Source organism: Camelus ferus, chromosome 4 (assembly GCF_009834535.1).
Source record: "Camelus ferus isolate YT-003-E chromosome 4, BCGSAC_Cfer_1.0, whole genome shotgun sequence".
NCBI classification, from domain to species: domain Eukaryota; kingdom Metazoa; phylum Chordata; class Mammalia; order Artiodactyla; family Camelidae; genus Camelus; species Camelus ferus.
In genome coordinates this window covers 55,975,010-55,995,206 of record NC_045699.1, presented here as the reverse complement: position 1 = coordinate 55,995,206, position 20,197 = coordinate 55,975,010, and the positions used below count along the sequence as shown (strand labels likewise).

Genomic DNA, 20,197 nt, shown 5'->3' with positions numbered 1-20,197 from the left:
CATGTTGAGATATTCTGGAGACTTGATGATTTCAAAAGTTAATCTGCTTTATTTGAAAATTGGGGCTAAGATAGTTGACTCTCTCTGTGATGTTTTCACAGCCCCTCTGTTACAGTGGATGATCTGAAGAACCTTTTCACAGAAGCTGGATGTTCAGTGAAGGCTTTTAAATTTTTTCAGTAAGTCCATGCTTTCAAGAAATATATTAACATTATTTAATATGATATGTAAATGTTTAAGGTAGCTTAATGAAGTCTTCTAGGGTTGAGAAAAGTTTGCAGGCAAAATTAATTCTATTATACTTCTAATATTTCTCCTACTGTTTTCAGGAAAGATCGCAAAATGGCACTCATTCAGTTGGGATCTGTGGAAGAAGCAATCCAGGCCCTCATTGAGCTTCATAACCATGACCTTGGAGAAAATCACCACCTCAGAGTTTCCTTCTCAAAATCTACAATCTGACTTTTCTGTGAATTTTTCTCCTAAGACTGGACCATAATTTCAGTAAAACCTTCAGACATAGACTGAAGCACTCAAGACCAATTCTGCCTCTTTCACAAAAATAACTTTCTGAATTTGATATTCAAGTATGTTTAAAAAATCACAGGATGTCTCTTTTCCCATTTTTTTCCCCTGCGAATTTGTGATCAAAGGTGTGTTTTTCTTTTGTACCATAGTTTCTATGAAAATAACCTTCAGGAAAAAAAATTTTTTTTGAATAATTTAATTCCCTATATTAAATTGAATTTCAAGAGGACAGACTTTCTTTTAGTTTGGGTCCAGATCAGCCTTATACAACATTTCTAACCTTCTTTGTACTTTGAAAAATTCAAACGTACAGACTTTTTAAATTACTTGATGCAAGTAATTTAAATTACTTACAACCAAGTTTTTAACTTTATGATTCAGAAGTTTGACTCCTATAGCAAATTATGTTCATGTATAAGTTACATCAATTATTTGGCATATATTGATACTTACAATACATAAACAAATTGGGTTGTATTGGAAGCAAGTTTATAAACATGAATGTTTTCTTTCCATTTTTTTTTTTTTTCACTCTAAGACACTCCTTTGCATATCTTTGACTTTCTAAGACTATTTGGAAAATGAAGTGTCTCAACTGTCTCTTGGAAAATTAAGTGGAATCCAATCAGGATCTGTTAAGATGTCAGAATAATTAATAATTTTATTAGGAAAAATTATGTTTTAAATTTCAAAATGACACTTACTTGCCTAGTAATATAATATGATCTTGGAAAATTTAAAAAGAAAAATAATCCTACTTATAAACTACTTTTTTATAATTGTTTTCAGAAAAAAGTTTACAGTCTTAAGGAAAATATTCAGGTCTATCATATGGTTTGACAGATTTTTAAAAGTTATTTTTGGTAAGGTCTTCTTTTAGAAAAAAATTAATCTCAAGGGTTTTTTGTACCACTATAATCTCTAATACTTATTCAGAATTACTGTGTATTTACTTAATTTCTTATTATGTGCCTTATTATGTGCTTATGATACAATAGGTTAGAGTTTTATCTAAGTATCTTGAAAGCTATATTGTGGGCTTGGTGAGCATTTGTTTTTTCTTTCCCTGTTTTGGTAAGGATTTTGAAGTTTTTTTTTTTAATTGCAGTTTTAAGTGGTTTTCAATAAGTAATAGTTTCTATTCAAATTTTTGGTGCTTTGGTGTAGAGATGGGGTGGGGAAGGGTGAATGGTTTTGGGACTAACTCAGTGCACACCTGTAGGCCTCTTCACATGGTGACCAGCAGTGGTCATTGCCAGTAATAGCATACCAGTTTGGGGCTATAAAATGCAAGCTCAGTTTCTGGATCTTGTCTGATCTTTATCACCCATTAGAATTTGTCTCAGGATTACTTGATTTTTGTCATAGATTCAAGTGAGAACTTGCTTTTCTTTGTTAGTGTAACTCCATTCCTGAGTGCCCACATATATGGAGTCTGAGAAGGTGGGTTCTTTCTCATACTCTGTCTCTGTTTTTGGTTGAATGTAATAGTACATTTTAATGTTGCTTCAGTGATTGTATAATGTAAAATTGTTTCTTTTTAATTAGATAATTTGCTTTTGTTAATTATTCCTTCAGTGCTTGATCAAATTTTTTTAAAGCAGAATTTGTTAAAAGGGTCATTTTGTCCACCCCTTTTACACTTTTCAGATTCTCAGAGTGGCTCATCTCACCTTTTAAAAGAATATCTCAATCTCTTTGCTACATCCAAGCCTTTAATTTGAACACAGGAAGGTTTTTACAAAAGAAATTTTATAGAAAATTAGAGACTACAAGAGATTTAGGTTGTTAAAAAGCATAGTTGGTGGAACACAAAAGGACACTACATTGAGACCTTTCAAATTGGCCCATTTTAGTACTGGCTGAATAAATAGGTGTAATCATTTATCTAGTTTTTATTTTTTCACCTATGAAAAATATTTTCACCAAAACAAAGAATAAGAAGGGAGGGGGGAAAAGTTTTTTTTCTGTTAAGAAATCTCCCAAAATTGGCTTCATTTTTTTCCTTCCATACAGGCACTATTGTAATTTTCAATGGCATATTAAATTGGATTATTTCTTCTTCTTTTTTTTTTTTTTTTTTTTGAGTTAACTGTGTAGTTTTAAATCTTGATACTCATGACATTCAGTGCAAGTGTAGCAAAACTGTAGCAGAATGGAGATCATAATGGTGTTGAATGTAATTTTGAAGTAGGGAATGGCCTTTATATCTGAGAACATTTGAATCCTTTTCAGGGATTTGTGTGTGTATATACATACATACACTGTTCTTATGTTGTACATACATATGCATATGACATACATTATAATTTATTGACAAAATAAATCAAATTAAGATTTGGAAGATGAGATATTCTTGTTTAAAATCGTTGTGTTTGGAAACCAATTTGTGTCTAAAATTAGCTGTAGCACATGGATGTTGTCCATATGGGGCTACTTGCTCTTGGAATTATAGAGGTCTACAGTATTTGTGTTGGTATAGTTTTGTAAAAAGATTTTAAAATATCAGGGTAGTGGAAAAATTAGATCTTTGTATTTTTGTTTGGCATGCATTTATTTGATATCTTCTAATAAGCAATGTTTATTTTCACTGTTGAGCTGTCATAGTATCCTATTTTTAAGTTTATTTACTTTATTTTAAGGAGTATTGTCTTACCACTTTTGGAGGTGTCTTGACTTTGACACAACATATATATATATTCAGGACTTTAAAAAATAGCAGTACACATTTAACAGTAGCAATTTATGCCAAAAAGTTTTACTTTGAGATTTAAATCACTTACATAACAGTAAATTGTGTTTTGTGTGAGATACAAATAGAAAAATGACCCAGTATCTTAATTTGATAACTTACTGGAGAGTATCAGAATTACCCAGTAGCTCCTACAAAATGCCATAAATTCATTCTATAATGCCATTTGTAGTGGTGTTTCTGATTTTGTTGTTGAAAGTTGCAGATCTCACTGTTTTTAGAGACACAGTTTCTGCCTGCCTAATTCCTTATGGAATTATAAAGTAATGCCTCCTTTGGCTCCACCTAGGATGGTGGCCATAGGTTCTGTTTCGTCTGATTGGAAGAACTCTCATGAATGTCTCTGTTCAGTTTTATATAAACTTTTCAAAGCTCCCATGTCATTGGACAGCAGAGTTTATACACTGAGTATATTATCATGTAATTCCTCTTCTGTTCCCACTAAATATTTCTGCACAAAAGATGACAAGCTCAAAAGTACGTGTTTTTCTCTCCAATGAGTCACTTAAAAACCCTAAGTCTGCCAAACTGTCAGCCCATCTCTTAGAGAAAACCTAATGTGTACTGCTATTTTTAAAACCAAAAAGACAGCATGACTATGTGTAAAAAGCATTTTTCTTAGCCTTTCTTTTGTCTTGATCTGTTAAAAAGAATAAAACTGCCGGACTTAAAATATTCTACTATTGTGCTAGAAGAAATACAGTTTAGACTGCACGAAACTTTTCCTTTAAAGAAAATATAACTCAGCTGTCTTTTAAGAGCTGGTTATCTACAAGACTATTTGCAGTCTTTTTTCAGAGCAAATTTTAACAGCTAGTTGTGAATGGTTTAAAAAATAGAAAATTACTAAAATAATAGTTTGGGGGGTTTTATAGAGGGAGAAAAACAACACAGGACCAAAGTTTATGTGCCTTCTTCAGTAGTCTTAATTGATCTTTTCTTCCTATTTGAGACTAAGGTAGTATCAGTATTCTGGTTTTCAGGAAATGTATACTATATAGTTTTAAAAGAATGTTATCCCACAGACTATCCATTCAAGCAAACAATTGTAACTGTAAAGTGGAGTCTCAGTTACACTTTTTGCCTTTATCACATAATAGTCATTGTATAGCATCGTGCAGGTCCGAGAACAGAGCTGCTCTAAATCTATGTGGTAGTCATCTTAGTTTCTGTAACCTGAGGCATATGTTCCAGAGAGCAGGGATACTTGTCTGGTCCAGTGACCTTGGTGTTAATAGTCATGATTGAAAGCTGCTTATGGCAAGCTTAAATCAGCACTGCAAACAGATTTTTGTTGTTGTCTTGTTATTTTTAGTTCTTGAATCTATGTAGTCGTTATAACAACAAATATTTAAATAGCTATTTTTGGTGTCATTTAAAAAAAATCATACTCTGGCCTTTTTTCTCCTTACCATTGTTTACCCAGATCTTTAAAAAAATTCATCCCACATTCAGAAAGTACCAATTATAAAGATTGCTGACCAAGCAAAGTTTTGCATCAAAATGTCACCTCATTGCTCTGACCAAAGACTGACTGTTCTGGTTTAACTCTTCTCTGTTAAACATTGTTTTCCCAAGCTCCTTTCTGAAAGAAGACCCAGTGCAAAGCGGCCTTTATTTTCTATTTCCTATCGGTGAATAGACTACTTAGAGAAAATGGGAGTTTAAATGTGAACAGAATGGATTAGGATGACAAGAGTTTGATGGGCTTTTTCAGTACTGTATTTAAGAAAAAAAAAAATAGCACAGCTAGGAGCCTCTGACGTCTAGTGTTTTACGTGGTCTGTTCATAAAATCCCCTTTTTTCAGTTTATAAGAGTGTTCATCTAACAGAAGAAAATGCTGTAAATATTTGTAACAACATTTTTTTTAACCAGGCCAAAAAAGGAAAAAAAAAAAAACGGTTTTTGGGAACAAGTTAACATATAAAGTGATTTTATATAAAACATCAGTTGTCTTGTATATTTTGATAAGCAACAGAACCAGCTTTTATTTGTAACACAGTTTGTGGCATTGGAAGAAAAAGACTCTGTGATTGTTGAAGTGAATTATGTTATAAATGCAAAGAGAAGATAAAATATTAAAAAAAACATATTTTCTAAGTGCGTAGTGCATGGTTAATTCAAGCTTCTGTACACTACAGTATATTCCATTTTCGTTAGGTTTGTATATTTGCTGACTATTACTTGATATCTCTAAGCTCTTTTCCTAACAAGTATAGCATTGTAGCATGCCTTTTAATAAATGTCATGACATCTGTACTCTCTTAAGATTTTTTTCTGTGTTCTTGTCTGTACTTTGGGTTTCCCCTTGTCTTACCTGTAATTCTAATGACGTCATATTTTCTTTTCTTTTTCATAGCCATCATCCAGACTTGTCATAGTTAGGGAATAGCAAGCACTGCTATATTCATACAACTTTAAAAACTGAAAAACCTTAAGTCAACTAATCACCTCTCTTTTAATTAAGGAACAGTTCTCATTTTGAGGAACGAAGTGCTTTTCTAATCGTCCTGTAATGCAGCTTCTTCAGTGTCACCCCCCCCTTAGTACAAGTACCTGTTGGCACATTTTCGTGAGTGCTGTCTTTCGCTCTCTTTAGGTGTATCTATCTGTCTCTCTCTCTCTCTGTCACTCACACTCTCATACACACACACACACACACACGACATATGTGCAGTGCCAAGCAGGAGTTGGAACACCTTCCAGTTCAATGTTTGGCTTCCCTATGGAGTTGGTATACATAAATTTTGAGACATGCGGTGTGATCTCAAACCAAGTTTGTGTTCTTTTTAATTAAAAGGTAACATAGTTACGAGCTGCCTATATCTTGCTTTTCCTTAGACAAATGTTTTATTTCGAGGTTCTTCAGGGTGGTATTGGATTGTAGGAGTCTAAGCAGTCGTTTAATTTTTTACTCTAGGATCTTTTGGAAGTGGGAATTTATTTCTAATGGAATAGAAAACTAGGTGACTACTACTGATCTTTGCTGGCTCATGTAAAATATGTTCTTCATAAAGTATAAAGGTAACTAGATCAGTTTTTTTGAGCATGAGGCATTTTTATCAGGAAAAGAGAAAATAACCCTGTGGCCAAATAGGTTTTTATAAACTTGCTTGACCTTGAAATGCTTATTTACACAGTGGAGGGCTTAGAACCATCAGTGAGTCACACAGTTTTGAGTATAAATAGATCTAAGAGACCACCAAGTTCAGTTTCCACTTTTTAAAGTTAAGCAACACCGAGAAGGAAGTCACTTGCCCAAGGCCACATGCTGGTTGATGGCAGGGTCTGGACTAGAACGCAGGTCTCCTTGACATTACCCAGCACTTTCCATTGCACCCAGGGGTTGCAGTTCTGTCCTGCCAAGTGCTGTGAGGGTTATGATCCAGAAGGTTTATACACGGATTTGGGGTGCTTATATCCTCTTCTGAGAATTGCCAGAACCAATTGAAAAGCATTTGCCTACGTGGTGGAGGTGTTTCTGTCTGCTGAAGGGTAAAAATGCCTACCTACTTATGAAAATTTTAAACTAAAAGTGTACTTTCAAGTTGTAAATTCGAGAAAACTCTTTAAAAAATGTAGTCACTATTTGTGTTACTTTGCTAGGGCTGACAACAAAGTACCACAGACTTGGTAGCTTAAACAACAGACATGTATTTTCTTACAGTTTTCTTAGAGGTTAGAAGTCCAAGGTCAAGGTGTCAGCAGGGTTGATGTCTTCTGAGACCTCTTTCCTTGACTTGTAGATGGGCATCTTCTCCTGGTGCCTTCACGTGGTCTTCCCTCTGTGTGTGTAGGTGTTCTAATCTTTTTTTATAAGGACACCATTCATTTTGGATTAGAGCCTGCCCATCTGACCTCATTTTACCTTAATCACCTCTCTAAAGGCCCCACCTCCAAATACAGTCACATTCTGAGATACTGGGGCTTAGGACTTCAACGTAAGAATTTTGAGGGGACACAATTCAGCCTAGATCACTTTAATAAAAATCACTCCTCCATCTCCGTTAGTACTAATTGTACCAGAATTGAGCTAGGTGCTGGGGAAATAACCAAGAGATAGGGACATGGAGATTAACCTTTTAGAACTGTGTGATCTAGTGGAAATATCAGCTGGAATCTTTAAATCAAATAGTCTTGAACTCTTGCACTCAATGGGAAGCCCTCAAAATGGATCATGAGGACTCTCTCTAGGCCATTCTAGTCAGAATTCATACGGCTGAAGATGCTGTACAGCTGATTATGAACACGCAGGAACATACGCCCTGCAATAATTATCTATCCTTTACTCTCAAAAATAAGCCATTTCAGAGCAATGGTCATTTCTAAGACGTATGCTGTTACTTGAACAGTGCAGAAATAATAAAGAGAACACCATTCAGCAAGCTGTGCCCGATTTTTGTTGCCCAACATTTGCAGATCACTGAGCTGGGACCCTGTGTTAGGAATGGTTAGGAGTATTAGACCCACTTCGTGTGCTATTTGATCCTACATCGACAGATTTCTTTCCTATTTCAACTTCTAATAGAAACTCTTCACTGTTCTTATCAAAGCAATTTATACTGAACTGATAAAATTCTAATAACACTTTTCTTGGAATTAGTGCATTTGAAATCATTGGGTTTGGATGCAGAACGCCTGCCTCTGCTGATGTGAAATATATAATTAAGCAGGAAACATGATTCTATGTTCCATAAAGATCCCTGTATCTGTTTTCTTTCATTCCTATGTTTGTTCTAAGGATATAGCCAGGAACAGGAAAAAATCAATGGTTTTGTTGGAATAAATTGCCTACAGTTAGTAAGCACCTATATCCTATGCCTAAAGTTACAGATTTAACTGCTACACCCTTGATCCTGCAGAAAGCAAGTGGCAAATGCTAACCTCCAAAGAGACTGTCTTTAACTAAATGACAGCCGGTGTTACTTATATTAATGTTAGACAAAGTACATGTTAGGGCAACAGGTACTATTAGAGATAAATTTCATGATGATACATTTGTATAATGGAATATGTTATACAAATGAACACAATAAAGCTGCATAAAAGCTTTGGAGAAGAATCTCACGTGATGTTGAACAAAGGAAGCCATACACAAAAGAATATATAATGTATAATTTATTTAGATCAATTTCAGAAACAGGATAGTGGTTACCTTTGGGAAGGTATCTGAGGGTGTGAGGAGAGATTTCTGGTCTGTGGTTAATGTTTTATTTCTTAACCTTTGTACTAATTACCCAGGTGTGTTTACTTTCTGATGATTCATTGAGCCTGTACATTTAGGATTTGTACATTTACCTGTGGAGTATACTTCAATTAAAAGGATTTTGAAAAATGATTGTAATTGAGCAAGAGCTAAACCATTCTCCTTGCTGCTTAGATCAGCTGACTATTCCACCCAGTAAGAAAGACTGTATTACAAAGTATTCAAGATACCACATCCTGAGTTTTCACCATGAGAGTCTCTCGCATACGTATATATTGTATTTCTCTGACAAAACAAAAAACACAAACTGTGTTTTTGAGCAAATTTTACATTTTTGAAAGGTTTTACATCCCACTGGATTAAAAAAAGATTTCCTTAGTACACTTTAGTTTTGTTTTTACAAATATAACTTGATCTGGTAAGCTATTTGATGTCAAACCCTTACATATTTCCATTAAGAAAAGACAAAAAGATCTACCTAGCTCTCTGGCATCCTAAAAAGAGACTTTTATACATAAGGTTTAGCAAAACTTCTTGTCATTAAGATTCTTAAACATACACCAATTAGTATAGTATGATGAAGCCCCACGTACCCAGCACCCAACCGCGACTAGTGGGCAATCTCTCACCTGTTCTTCATCCCACTTCCTGGATTATTTTGAAACAAATCCCAGTCATATAATTTCACCTCTAAACATTTCAGTATGTATTTCACTATGTACACATTGCGATGTTTGATATGGTCTTTTAATAGCTTCCCTTTTCATCCTTTTTTCTTTTTCCTCTTGCAACTTCCTTGTTGAAGGAACTGAGCTCTTTGTTCCATGAAAATTCTAACAATCTGGATTTCACTGATTATGTCCCCATGGTGTTATTGAATATATCTCCCCACCTCAAATTTTGTTAATTGGGAGCTGGTTCTTTCCTTACTACCTGCTCGCCCCCCCTAACCCCTCTCTCTTCCCCAGGAATGCTGTATAGATGGCACTGGGCACTTATGTAATATGTCTTTTTTTGTGATGGTAGTAACCATTGACCATCACGTAGATCCACTACCATTTAGCGATTGCAAAACGGCAAAGCTCTACCGTTCCTTTTGCATGCTTTGTTTAGTTTACTTTTATATAATAAAAAAAAACTTCCCCAAATCTACTATTTGGTTACTCTGAGATACAGTTTCTATGGGAAAGACAAGATAAATGGTTGATTCTTTCACTTGACTGTTTTTGAAATGATTGTGTTAACTGTCATGCTCCAAAAAGTGTTTACCTTGATTTTTTTAAGTCTGTGTCTTTATGGAAAATTTCAAACATTTGTAAACCATAGACTAGTATAATGATACTCATGTTCCTGTCACCTAAATTACACAATTCATATTCAGTGTTTTATCTCCTATAGCCCTATTCATTCTCCCCTTCTACTTGGAAGATTATTATCTGTTATTTCATTTTATATAGTAGTTTTCAAACTGGTAAAAAAAAAAAGTTTATAACATTTAAAAATCTCTGTCTAACTGGTAATAATAGCTATTTTTTAATTGCTATTTTTTTTCAGCTGTGCCTTTTCTCTTTGTTTAGCCATCTTGCCAGAAGAATTTTCAAAGGACCTGTTTTTTCACTTGTTTTGATCCTTCAAAGAAGTTTATTTTTTAGTTCATTAATGACTTTTTTTTTTAATGCTATCTTTGGTTTTATTTTCTGGTTCTTCCGCTAAAGATTTTTGATGTGTTAATCATAGCTGTCTGCTTTGATTGCCTTCTTTATCCTAAGGATTTCCACTGCATCTCTATCCTTTATGACAAAAACAATAAATATGGGCTTGAGAATGAAATAAAACTACGTAGGATAAAAACTTACTTCAGAAAAAAAAAGGTTTAGGATTGTCTGAATGATTCTCTCACCCCCATACCTCTTATTCCTGTGCGACTAGAGTAGGCTGATTTGATAAACAAATATATTTGCCAGAGGGTTCAAAGTGGTAAATTTTACTCTAGCTATGCCGTCAAGGAAGTGTATAAAGCTCTGGTATGTCCTTTCTTTCAGCATGATACTAGCTTATGAACTAATTCTAAGGAATTTACCAGACTCACTGACATCTAGTGTTTTTAAACATCTCCCTATATGGTTTAAGAACAGTGGCTATCAGCCCCAGATTTGCCAGAACAGGCATAAGATCTGTATTTTCAGTTCATGCTTCCAGTTTTGTTTTGTTTTTCAAAAATATAGTTCTTAGAGCTACAGAATTAACTGTTAGCCCGTGTGGTTGGCATATGACAAGTTAGCTCACTTTTAGACTAGTTTAAATTCTCACAAAGAAAGTCATAAAGACTTGAGACATCACTGGCTTCTAGCGGTAACCCGTATTCCCTAAGCAAGCAGAGTCTCCTTAAACAAAGCCCTCATGCAGAGACCAGTGTACAGTAGATTAATAAATACAGTGAATAAATAAAGATTTGCCAATTCCTTACAGCTGGTAGGAGCATCTGGTGGAGCCAGCTCCCAATTTTTTTCCCTTGACAGTCCCTATCCTTCACCCTTGAAATAAAACTACTGAGACCATGACAGATAGAACCCTGGTACTTCTGGTGACTTTGTAGGCAGCAAACTGGTCTGTTGATAGACCAACACCTTGTCTAAGCCAAGCTGCCAGCTGATCACTGAAATAAACAGGTTGCTGAGTCAAAACAGAAGGAAATGGGGGCCCTGCCTCAACCTACCAAAACCCCTACCCTCTGCTCCGCTTCAGGGCTTTGGGAGTTCGGTGACAAACTCCAATTGCACATCTATCTTTCAGAGGTGTATGTATTCACAGGTCCCTACCCTTACTGAAACTATTGCCTCTGAACTATACATTTTTGGGGGTATCCATAACTTCTTCCATGATGACCCCCAAAAGCATAGATTTCCCAGATATGATCAACCCCAAGGAAGCCAAAATATCCCCTTGCACAATGTATTCGTTTGCTAGAGCTGCCACAGCAAAGGACCACAAATGGGGTAGCTTAAAAAGCAGAAATTTATTTCCTCAAACTTCTCGAAGTTAGCTGTCTGAGAACAAGGGTGTCAGCAGGTTTGGTTTCTTCTCTGTGTGTGTCCTAATCTCCCATATGGACAACCAGTCATACTGGATTAGGACCCACCTATCTGACTTCATTTTACCTCAATCACCTCTTTAAAGGCTTTATCTCCAAATATAGTCATATTCTGAGGTACTGGGGTGTTAGGGCTTCAACATGAGAATTTTGAGGGCACACAATCCATAGCACACATTTTTTCCTTAGGAGCTCATGACCCTGCTAAGAAACATGAGGACCTTAGGAGCCAGACTCCCAGAAAAGCTGTCTATTCTTTCATCTTATTGACTGAGGCCTGTGCTGTTTGTGCAGGAAAAAGAGAATTGAGGTTTGAGTGCAAAATTCTTAAATTGTTAAAAACAATTCTCATTTGTAGTGGACATGAGTTTAAGTTTTACTTAACTCATTAATGAAGGAGCTGGCAGAATGACAGCTGGAAAAAACAGAATTAGAAGGACTAGGTTTCATATAATTAGTGGGGATATTCTGAAATGAGGTTTCTAATTTAAAAATAAAACCATTAATCTCTGCAGGCGATTAAACCATAACATTTGCGTTCTCTTCTCTACTGGATACTTGAAGAAAAAAAAAATCACACCCTTAACAGTTGTTTACACGTTAACCTCCCACGTTACAGGATTGTTAGTCACATAATCATCATTTTGTATTATTTCAAAGTTTTACTTTTCTTGAGTGAATAAAATCACCGCTTAGAATCTAATACACATTGTCCTTTATCCTGAGCCTTCTTGAACGACTTTGCCAGCCCTGGGCCTTGAAAGAAACAGTTCTAAGACTGGCTTCTGGCATGACAGCATGAGGGGCTCCACTGAAGGGAAGGGCTTCCCAGCAAAACGTGAAAACCATTTTTAAAACAACCATTTAAGAACTCTGAAAATGGTCCTATGGATAAAAAATGCACCAAGAAACATGTATTCAAGGACATCTGTAAAAACTTGGTAAGAAAGTTCAGAGTGTTTGATGCTTGAACCGAGGTGGGTCCCTCTGTCCAGTCCCAGCTCAGACACAGCAGGATGCAGCCAGGAACACCCCCCCAGAGGGTTTTCTTCCTGGGAGGAGAAGAACAACAGCTTTTCTCACCCTGCCCGCAGCCGGCTGTTGCTGAGGCAAAATCCCGAGTGTAGTCAAGAGGTGGGAGCTCCATTCTTCCCCCCAACCCCTATTTATGGAGCAGAGACTCGTCCTCAGATGTGGCGTGTTGGGAATACTGGGCCCTATCACCTGTGCCCGGGCTTGTGAAAGGGTCGTTCCACGCCGGGAATGGCAAGCCAGGGGGACCCCGGGCTGCTCCCCACTGACAAAGACTCTGATCGACCAGACTGTAGTCAGTCTCCACTAGGAGACTCTCTTCTTGACTAGGCCTCATCCTTGGGCCTGACCTCAAGAGCCTAGTAGTAGCAAGAATCCTGCCAAATCGGTTTAGAGAGAATTTCCCTCTCCTTGACGTCTGATCACTCTGGCCTACCCTCATCAACTGGTCCGTCTAGCAAGAACTCCCCCACCCTTGATGTCCCCTTTTAGTAATTTTTCATCCACCATCCTATGTCCACACCAACCTGCTCCTTGGCTCTATAAATCCCCACTTGTTCCTACTGTATTTGGAACTTAGTGACACATGACACCTATTGTGATAATCCTGATTAAAGTCTTCCTTACTGTTTTAACAAATGCCAGAATAATTTTTCTTAGCTCCCCCCTCCCTCTTCGACCCCCCACAACAGCTGAGAGCTCAGCCCCTGCAGTGGGGGTGTCACTCAGCAAAAAGCTTACGATTGTCCCCTGTCCCCAGCTCCAGTGCCCTGGCTCAGGGATTGTGCACAGAGGGAGAAGCAGGCCATAAAGCAGGTAACTACACAATCTCCAAGTAGAAGCAGTGTGTCAGATGGAAGTACTTTCAGCTGCAGGTCACCAATAACCCAAAAACAGTGGCTTAAGCAAGAAAGATACTTTTATTCACATAAAAAGTCTGGTGTTAGCAAGGCCAGAGACGGTGCAGTAGTTCCACAGTATTGACAAAGAACTAGGCTTCTCTCACCAAAAAAAAAAATAAAGTATATGAAGTGGTGTGTTAACGGAGTGACTCTTTTCCCAGGATATGTATGTATGTGTGTGTGTATATATATATATATATATATAATCATCACACTGTACACTCTCCTCCTCTTATAAGGATGCCATATTGGAGTGGTGCCCCATTCTTATGACCTCATATAAGCTTCATTACCTCCAAATACAGTCCCATTGGGGATTATGGCTTCAACCTATGAATTTGGGGGATCGACACAATTCAGGCCATTACACTTGGTGTATTGGTTGCGTCTCTATAAAATGGGAATGATAATAATACGTTTTTAATAGAGTTGTTGTGAGGAATACATAAGTTACTATACATAAAGTACTTACAATAGTGCCCACATGTGGTAAATGTTACCCAAACGCTATCCATTGTTGACCAGTTGTCTGTTCATCCAGGTCCTCAAATGATATGTTTGACTTTCATCTCCCCAGAAGGAAATGCTCCATACCCTCCAACTAAGTCGGGAATTTGAATTGAATAGGGTGCTGTCAGCATGGCAGAGCCTCTGCAGACAGCTCCTCCTTACCCCTCCACCAGAGTCTTTTCAGCACCATTTTTTTTCATTTTCAGCAGTCTTTCTCACCTCTTCTCTATTCTCCTTTGATAAACATACACATCTCATGCTTCCTCTAGGGCCATTAGAGGGTTTATCCTAATATAAACATCGTGGCTGAAAACAAATGAAACACTGGCAATTTGTTGAGAACAAATGTATTTTGTTCTTTAAAAAAAATCCATGTTTTTTTTAACCTTATTCAGGTGGTTATCAATATAAGCACGGAGTACACAGCTTGCCATGAAGGCCTTTCATCTTATGCAGCCGGGAAGGCACAGCATTTTCAAAGTTAAGTCCACCACTGCTTGGTTTACACAGCCAGAGGTGCAGACAAATCACCTTGGCAAATGTACATTGATGGAAATCCTATGATGGCATACAGCTAGGTGCTCCTCTTTGTGATAAACTGGGAACTACTTTACCCCTAAATTCTCCAATGTGCTTTTCTAAATATCTTCTCATGTAACTGATTCAAACTTGTGTTCACTTAAACCCTTCTTGAGATTTTTTTCCTGGCAAAGACTGGATATCAGGAAGGAAGAGATTTCCCCCGGCGTTTCCCAAAGGAAATTTGGGTGTACCCCTGACACGAGGAAAAGTTAGCCTGAATTTATCCCGCAGCTGGACTGGATGGGGCTGGAATTTGTTTCTCTTGGAAGCCAATCTCAAAACCCTTGTCCTTTAGAGCATCATCAAAATGAGAAAATGAAATCCATTTCAATATCAACGGGAAGAATCTAGAAGTGAGTCTTGTTATAAACGCTTAAAGGAACAAACAAGCTTGATATCTTGAGCCTGTATATTTCAGATTCAATGTCTTCAGGGCTTCGATTCTATATTCCTAACAAAACAAGCTCAATTGCCAGTTAGGCTTTTTCTTTTTTTTAATTTTTGCAAAAGTTAGCCTCACCCCAGAGCAGGGTAATAGTTTCTAAATTTGACCAAGGGAATATTTCTTGGGCCACCCACGAACTTCAGTATGGAACTGAAGAAGTTTGTAGAAATATGGCACTGGCATGCAGAGAGTCACAAAAATAGGCAAATAATGTAGTTGTTTTCTTCTCTCCCACCTCCCACCCCCCCATCACCTTGATGGCCGGTAGTCCAGGTTCCCATCCCCTCCTACCTGCCCAGAGATCTCCCTCTATCCACGATCCATCATCTCTATCCATTGGCCCTTCTCTCCTGTTTCTCCCACCTCAACTGCTCAACTGGATTTTCCTATCAGCCTTGTAAATATGCTCAAGTCTCTCCCATTTTAAAACAAAGAAATAAAACCCCCAGTGCTCCTTTGCCTTCCATTCTCCAGCTCATCTTCCCCTTCACAGCCAAACTTCCAAATAGGATTGTCTTGCTCAGCCTCCTCCTCTTCCTTCACTCATCAAAGCCCCCTCTTTCTGGAATTGGAAGAACTCTAAAATAAAAACCTATACTCGCCTTAAAACAGAGAGCACTTACTCTGTGTTTGCAATAGGAATGGTAGCACAGTTGGTACCAAATGTGCATACAAATGTGTGCCAAGCACCGTCTTGGTCCCTCAGCTTCTTCTGAATGCTTCCTCCTTCCATGTTCCCCATATGCCTGTCAGCCTAGTGTCCCACTTGAATCTCTGCATTTTGTATTAGGAAATGAGTTTTTTAAAATAAAATAAAAATATTTTCTACGTTCCACCCATTCTGAGATTCTGATATGCACCCTTCCCACCCCCTGGTGAGAATCACTGATCTAGAGAGAGAAAATGTTTAGGGAAATAATCATTTCTTTTTTCCTCTAAATGGACTATGGACCCAGACTTTCTGCATCAGTGGCAATGACATCGCGAGGAAGTACAGACAATTAGGATGCAAACACAGCCTTGCAATTAGGGCTTCTGAATGCCAGTGACCTTCTCTTTCACAGTGGAAATGTCATTGTCATGTTTCTCTTTTAATTTGTGACTAAGAATGAATGTCGTCACCCACAATCTCGTGCTCAGAAGAGGTTACCAGTCACTATATAGATAACACAGCTACGTGTAATTGAATTTCCCAAGATTACAGACCTGTAAAGGGAGGTGGTCCTTTATTTACAAAATAGCAGAGATAAAAGCTGGAGAGGTAACGTCCTTGGCGAGACCAAGGAGAATATGAAGATAACTCCTGGCTCTGAACTCGGGAAATTCTTGGCCATTTATTCATTCAACACACGCTGAAGTACTTACTGTGTGAGGTCCTGTGGTCACAAGTCAAATAAAACATGGCTCTTTGCCCTGGTTAGAGGGAGAGAAATAACTAGGCAGGCGTTTATTAAGCATTGTAAGAGACGGGTTTCTACAACACCAGAGGAGCACAGTGGAAGGGGAAGGAGCCAGAGTGGGGTCTGGGCAGGGTCTTCAATGATGTAAGTGTCAAGGGAGTCTAGGTGATGAGGTGATAATGGATAAAACCTCAAAATTCACAGGTTCCAACAATAAATCAAAGTTCATCTCTCTGGGCCAGGCCACCAACCTCCACCTTGTCTGTGTCTCTAGCATCTAAAACACCCGGCCTCCAAATTCTCCTCAGCAGGGAAAGAGCAATGATTCTTTTTTTCTTTTCTTTTCTTTTTCTTTTTCTTGCATTCCTTTACATTGAAGTATAGTCAGTTTACAATTTTGTGTCAAAATTTTCTGGTGTACAGCATAATGTTTCATTCATCCATGTACATACATATATTGGTTTTCATATTCTTTTTCATTATAGGTCACTACCAGATATCGAAAAAGTTCCCTGTGCTCTACAGAAGAAATTTGCTGTTTATTTTATACATAGTAGTTAGTATTAGTAAATCTTGAACTCCCAACTCATTCCCACAGCAAAGATTCTTAAAGACCTCAGTTCTTAAATGCCCCACTTCTTGTTTTTGTTTGTCTTTTGGGGGAGTAACTAGGTTTACTTATTTATTTATTTGTTTATTTAGTGGGGGTACTGGGGATTGAACCCAGGACCTTGTGCACACTAGGCACGTGCTCTACTACTGAGCCATACCCTCCCCCTTAAATGCCCCACTTCTTGTCTGAGCAGGGACACACAGGGCACCCTCATATCATATGCAATATTATTGCACAAGATATTTATATCACATTATGCATTATTATTGCACGGGTCATATTTATACAGAAACAGGATTTGTTGTTTATCTGAAATTCCAATTTAACTGGGCATCCTGGATTTTTATTTGCTTAAATCTGGCAAGGAAGTGAAGGAAAGGTTTGCCGACATTTTGTGAACGGTTGCCACTCCCAGCAGCAGAGAAGGATGGGTCCTAAGCTCTGGCCTGACATTCAGAGCTGCAGCCACCACAAGCAGCACTGGCTCTCGCTGGCACGGAGGTCCTGCTGGAGCAGGCAGAGCAGAGTCCGGACAGTGGCCAGAGACCACAGGTGTTGGAGGGAACGCAGATCTGCCGCTGTGGGCGGGAGAGCCGTCTCTGTGCTGACGATCCCTCGGGAGTTCCTCCAGAGGCCAAACCTCCCACACACCTGGCCTGGAAGCTCACATGGGCTTCTAGGGTCAAAGCTGGTCCCATTCAATCTGTTGCAGAAGGGAGAGGAGACCCAGAAGGCACTGTGTATGTCCAAACGTCCTAGTGGCCACCCATCCCGAAGCAGGGCTGGGACTGTGCCCTCCATTAAAACTCCCTTCAGAGGCACAGGGTCCATCTCCCAAGCCCCAGCATGCAGACCCAGCCCTCAGTGCAGCAGCACCTGGACACAGTTCACAGCAGATGCTGGCAGGCCTGCCCAAGGCTCTGCAGGGCCTGGGGCAAGAGTAAACATACCTCATATCGAATAATACATCTTCCTACAAAATTGAAAAGTAAGGGAAAACCTCGGCAACTTTTATACGACTAGAAGTTGGCAGACTGTTAAGATGACTAAATCTAATTATTATTGCACACGTCTGGGTGTTCTGTTGAGTAGCCTGGGATGTTTGGATGAGTAATAAAATAAAGGCATACACAATGTATAAGATTTATATATGTTTACCATAAAAAATTTTTGCTATTCATTTCAGCAAGATTATGTTGACATATTAAAGATGTTCACATAATTTGTGCTGGTGTGAGAGTGAATGTTCAAAGTAGAAGCTGGAAAACTTTTTCTATGGAGAATTAGACAGCAAAAATTTCAGGTTTTGTGTGTCATTTGGTTTCTGTGAAAATTACTCAACCCTGCCACTCTAACATGAAAGCAGCTGTAGACAACATGTGAATGATGCGTGATGTTCCAATAAACCTTTATTTACAAACCAAAAACAGGTGGTAGGCCTGGTGTAACTCTGCCACATTAAAAATAAAATGTGATTGTGTTCACAGGGTACAAAACTTGAATACATTTGATCAAAAACAGTAAATCAAGATCAAATTTTAAATTCTTTTAATATAATTGAGTAAGTTGTTTTCTAAAGTATTCAAAATCCTCTTAAAATGGAGAGTAAGATACAAATTGGTTAATATCAATATTTTAAGTCAAAATCATTTAAATAAAGCTGATTTGTAATTTAATGTTGTAAAGGTTTGACTAAATGTATAAAATCAGAAAAGAAATCTATAAAACTAAAACTATTCACAGGTCTAGCCTTTAATACTTATTTAGTTGCCAACAATAAAGAACTGGTATCATGCATCATGCACATTAGATGTAGAGGGATATGTTTACAAATTCAAGTCATATGAATTGTTAATATTGCAAAAATGTTTCTTAGCTGTCAAGGGCAATTCTTGCAAAAGCTGTACAAATCTGTGAGTACCTCTAGAGGCATGAATTAGATACAATGTGAAGAAAAACAGATAGTGGACCCTCAACACTACCTGAAAATGGTATTTCATCACGCAGGAATCTGTTATGTTCATACTATCGCAGAGAAGGGATTTCTTAAATTAATCTGTCTTCTCTCTTTTTTTAAGTACTTCAGTTCTCAATCCTCCTCACCTTTTGAAGCCTCTGCCTCTGATGTCAGCAGTGATACAATGAGAAACTTTCTGGGCATTTGGAAACTGCCACCTCTTGTTTCAAGAATGTGGGGCAAGAGATGTGGAGAAACATTTCCTGAGGCTGGGTGGGGTTGACCACGGGGAAGTGGACATTTAGAGTTACAGGCTGCTTATGCCAAAGCTGTGACTAGAAGACTGGGTGATTTTTAATAAATTCATCTTCATGTTTTTGCCAAGCCTTTCTTTTCTTCTTTATAATTTTTCTGTATTAAAATGCTTTACTTTCCCAGGTGGTAGCAGAGGGTCAGGTCCTGGTGCTGGATGGCCCCGGCCATCTCCCTGGGCAGCTGGACACCCATCATGGTCAACCAGGTACTGCTGGGCTGGGAAGTGGTGGTCATGCGCTGTGAGGGCGTCAACATTTCCGGTGATTTCTACAGAAACAAGTTAAAGTACCTTGCAAACTCTCCTCTGCAGGAGGATGAACGCCAACCCATCCTGCAGCCATAACCACTTCCGGAGCCCCAGCTGCATCTTTTGGATGGTGCATGGCAGTCTGTCCCCAGGACCAAGTGATACCAGGCCACCCTGAGCACCTCAAGGTGTTTGATGGGACCCTCTAGCCCTATGACAAGAAAAAGCAAAGGGTGGCTCCTGCTGCCCTCCGGGCTTGCGTGTGAAGCCCGAGTGAACGTTTGCCCCCCGGGGTGCCTGGCTCACAGGGTTGGCACTGACAGCCCCCTGGAAGAGAAGAGGAAGGAGAAGGGCAAGATCGGTTACAGGAAGGAAGAACGGCTCATGAGGCTACAGAAACAGGCTGAAAAGAAGGGGGAGAAGAGAACTGACACAAACACAGACGTCCTCAGGACCCTCCGCTTCGTGTCTGAGCCTGATAAAGACTGGTCGTTTATTCCTCAAAGGATAAAAAAGTTCCGTAATTCACTGCATTACTTTCATAATCAGACGATGAAGTAGAAAGTGCTATTTTGTGCATAAATACATTAAAGGCTTAAGAATACGTTTGTAAAG

The 20,197-nt window shown here is 38.3% G+C and overlaps 1 protein-coding gene and 1 pseudogene across 6 annotated transcripts in view; both read left to right on the top strand.

Moving 5' to 3' along the window:
• PTBP3 (polypyrimidine tract binding protein 3) overlaps nt 1-5,541 on the top strand; it is an 89,161-nt gene extending 83,620 nt beyond the window's left edge. For all 6 annotated transcript variants that reach the window (XM_032478201.1, XM_032478199.1, XM_032478200.1 and 3 more), the window contains 2 exons: nt 102-179; nt 330-5,541. In XM_032478201.1, coding sequence (XP_032334092.1) covers nt 102-179; nt 330-462 — 211 coding nt within the window. In that variant the 3' untranslated portion in view covers nt 463-5,541. The remainder of the gene's footprint in view (nt 1-101; nt 180-329) is intronic.
• A 12,368-nt stretch (nt 5,542-17,909) lies between these two features.
• LOC116663372 lies at nt 17,910-20,143 on the top strand (annotated as a pseudogene).
• Nucleotides 20,144-20,197: the final 54 nt, after the last annotated feature.